Here is a 2,689-nt window from a genome sequence, read left to right on the forward strand (position 1 = left end):
CCCAAAAAAAATTTGGTGCAGGCCGGCTGCAAACCTATCGCGGTGCAGGCCGAAATTTGGTGCAGACCGGCTGCAAACCTCTCGCGGTGTAGCCCAAAAATTGGTGCAGACCGGCTGCAAACCTCTCGCGGTGCAGCCCAAAAATTGGTGCAGACCGGTTGCAAACCTCTCGCGGTGCAGCCCCACCTTGGATAGTAGCCACCTGTGCAGCTAAAAGGATCGGACGGCATGTCTCCCGTTCACGGTCGCTCGGCTCCTCCACGCACGACTCGGCTAATCGACTTCTAGCAGCAGTATCACGAGTGATTCCAACAGGATGCCATGCCACACGTCAGACATCCCGGGTGGGGCTACACCGGGCGAGGTTTGCAGCTGGTATGCAACAAATTTTTTTCCCTCAACAAATGGCTTCATTGTCTGTCTACGATCAGTAACTGTAGCCGTCACGATGTATGCTAGTCATAAAAAGAAAAATAATAGGTGATGATCATGTTAGCTAGAGAACTACCATGAATAGGAGAGACAATCACGAACAAGTTAGTCATTGTACAGGATTCCAAGCAAAGCAACTTTTGGAGAAGAGGAACCGGCCACAGACTGGAGAATGTTCATGGGAAAATAAGTCTGGAGAATGTTTGGAACTATGTTATTACACATAGACTGTCTATTTGAATGTCATCCAAAACCACTAATGTAAGACACCCTCCATGGATCTGCCTGCCTGCTTGCATTGGATGTCTGCAAAACATCAAGAACATCATAGGTCATCAAGGAAGCCGTGTTTATTTGCTGGAAGATTTTTTAAGAAAAAAGGATTAATTTCCGATCTTTTGCATCATCAGATGCATACGGTCATTATCGATTGTTACATTATCGTGACAATGACATATTTGGAAAATTATAGAGGTAAATAAAATGTTTCAGATTATATGATAACTCATATCATTCACATAATCTAAATAGAAATTGCTAGCCATTCTTTGCGTACATAGGAGCAGATCATTGTTTTGTTCATAATTTCCCAACCTGCATTTGTTTTTTGGAGGACAAGACAGTAGGCATGGATGCAATAATCAATGGAAGTGCTAAACACATCATGGTGAAGAAGTGGCTTTTCAGTATACTAAAAAGGATACAAACCAAATCCTGCTATTTTCATGGAAAAGAATGGAAATCAGTACAAAGTCAATTCCCATAACTAATTCCATATGCAAAATTCATAAGCCAAATGGAACCAAATTAAACATATTTCTCAACTAAAAATAGGTTACAAACACTATGGGATGCCAGTCATTTGCCGTGTGTTACACACGGCAAACTCCTCACGACATAGAACGGCCGACAAAGTACTTCTTTGCCATGAGTCATTTCAAGGGCACTCGGCAAAGAGTTTGCTGTGTGTGAAATAGACACTCAACAAACATTTTTGGAAAACATAAAAAAATCAAAAAAATCCGTCAGCCGCCGCCGCCGTTGTTTGCCAGGATCAGTGGGCCGATAGGGTACATCGGCGGCCGCCCGAGCCTGGGCTGCTGAAGTGCCATGGCGACCTCTGGCTCAATGGCCTGGAAGGAGTTGATGAGGATGGTGTTAGTGGCGAGGAAGCGTCCAGTGACGCAGACCATTAGGCTGTCGGCGGGGCTCGACCTGACCTGGAGCGGTGGGATGACGTCAGGCCCCGGGATGGGCAAGCACCCTGGCAGTCGCAGTGGGTCGGTCAGGTCGTGGAACTCGTCGTGGACGGAGGCCGCCAGCTCAGGGAGGTGGAGGAAGAGCTTGGGCGCATGGATGCTGTCGGGGAAGAAGAGCCACCTCCGCCGCACCCCGGCGACCCTGTCTGCGTCGAAGGCGTCCACGCTAAAGTGGTCGGTGACGAACACCACCAACGGCCCGGCGCCGGAGCTCCATGAGAGCACGACGGCGAACGCTAGGACGGAACACGCGCACTCCTCGGACATGAGCGTCTCATTAGGGGCGCCCGAGGGAAGGTCGGAGAGGTGGACGGGCGGCAGCGCGCGGGCGATGATGATCCCACTAGTCGGCCGTCGCTACCCACACCGGCCGGCCGCCATTGGCCCGCTCCTCGCCCCACCGCCCCTCCTCACCGGTCGATCTATTGCGGTGAGGGGTGTGCGGAAGGGGGAGGAGAGGTGCCGCGAGAGGGAGATGGAGGGAGAGGGCCTGAGAGGAAGGTGATCGGGGAGGAGCTCTAGCCGACTTGGGCCCTGATATTGCCGCCGCCGCCCACATCATCATCATCATCAAGGAGGTGGCCCAGCCAGCAGACGACCCGAGAGAGAGAGAGAGAGAGAGAGAGAGAGAGCGAGAGAGAGAGATGATAGAGAGAGAGAGAGGAGGAGGCTGACGGCTTTGACTTGGGAGGAGAGGGGGACGATCCAGCTCATGATGTTTGGACCAATGGGAGAGCTCAATTTTAAAGCCTTGGTTTGATAAAGTGGTAAGTGTGTTTCTTTAACTGCCTTCCAATGTGTTTTAATACATGGAAATGATTTCAAATGATAAAGTTGTAAACTACAAAGTTTTAGATCTCGTCGAGCTCTACAACTTATGTATAGAACTTATTTATATCCGGAGTCATTTGGAAGTTTTAACATTTATAATTTCAAATTAGATAACTTATAATGACATTTTGAAGTATTATACAATCTCAAATATAAAAGTTGAAAAC

The 2,689-nt window shown here is 48.9% G+C and overlaps 1 protein-coding gene across 1 annotated transcript; it reads right to left on the reverse strand.

Moving 5' to 3' along the window:
* Positions 1-1,457: 1,457 nt before the first annotated feature.
* LOC120713276 (UDP-glycosyltransferase 72B1-like) lies at positions 1,458-1,958 on the reverse strand. Its single transcript, XM_039999267.1, has one exon. It carries the CDS (start codon positions 1,956-1,958, stop codon positions 1,458-1,460), a length of 501 nt encoding a protein of 166 aa, XP_039855201.1.
* Between the last annotated feature and the right edge of the window lie 731 nt (positions 1,959-2,689).

Source organism: Panicum virgatum, chromosome 6K (genome assembly GCF_016808335.1).
Source record: "Panicum virgatum strain AP13 chromosome 6K, P.virgatum_v5, whole genome shotgun sequence".
NCBI classification, from domain to species: domain Eukaryota; kingdom Viridiplantae; phylum Streptophyta; class Magnoliopsida; order Poales; family Poaceae; genus Panicum; species Panicum virgatum.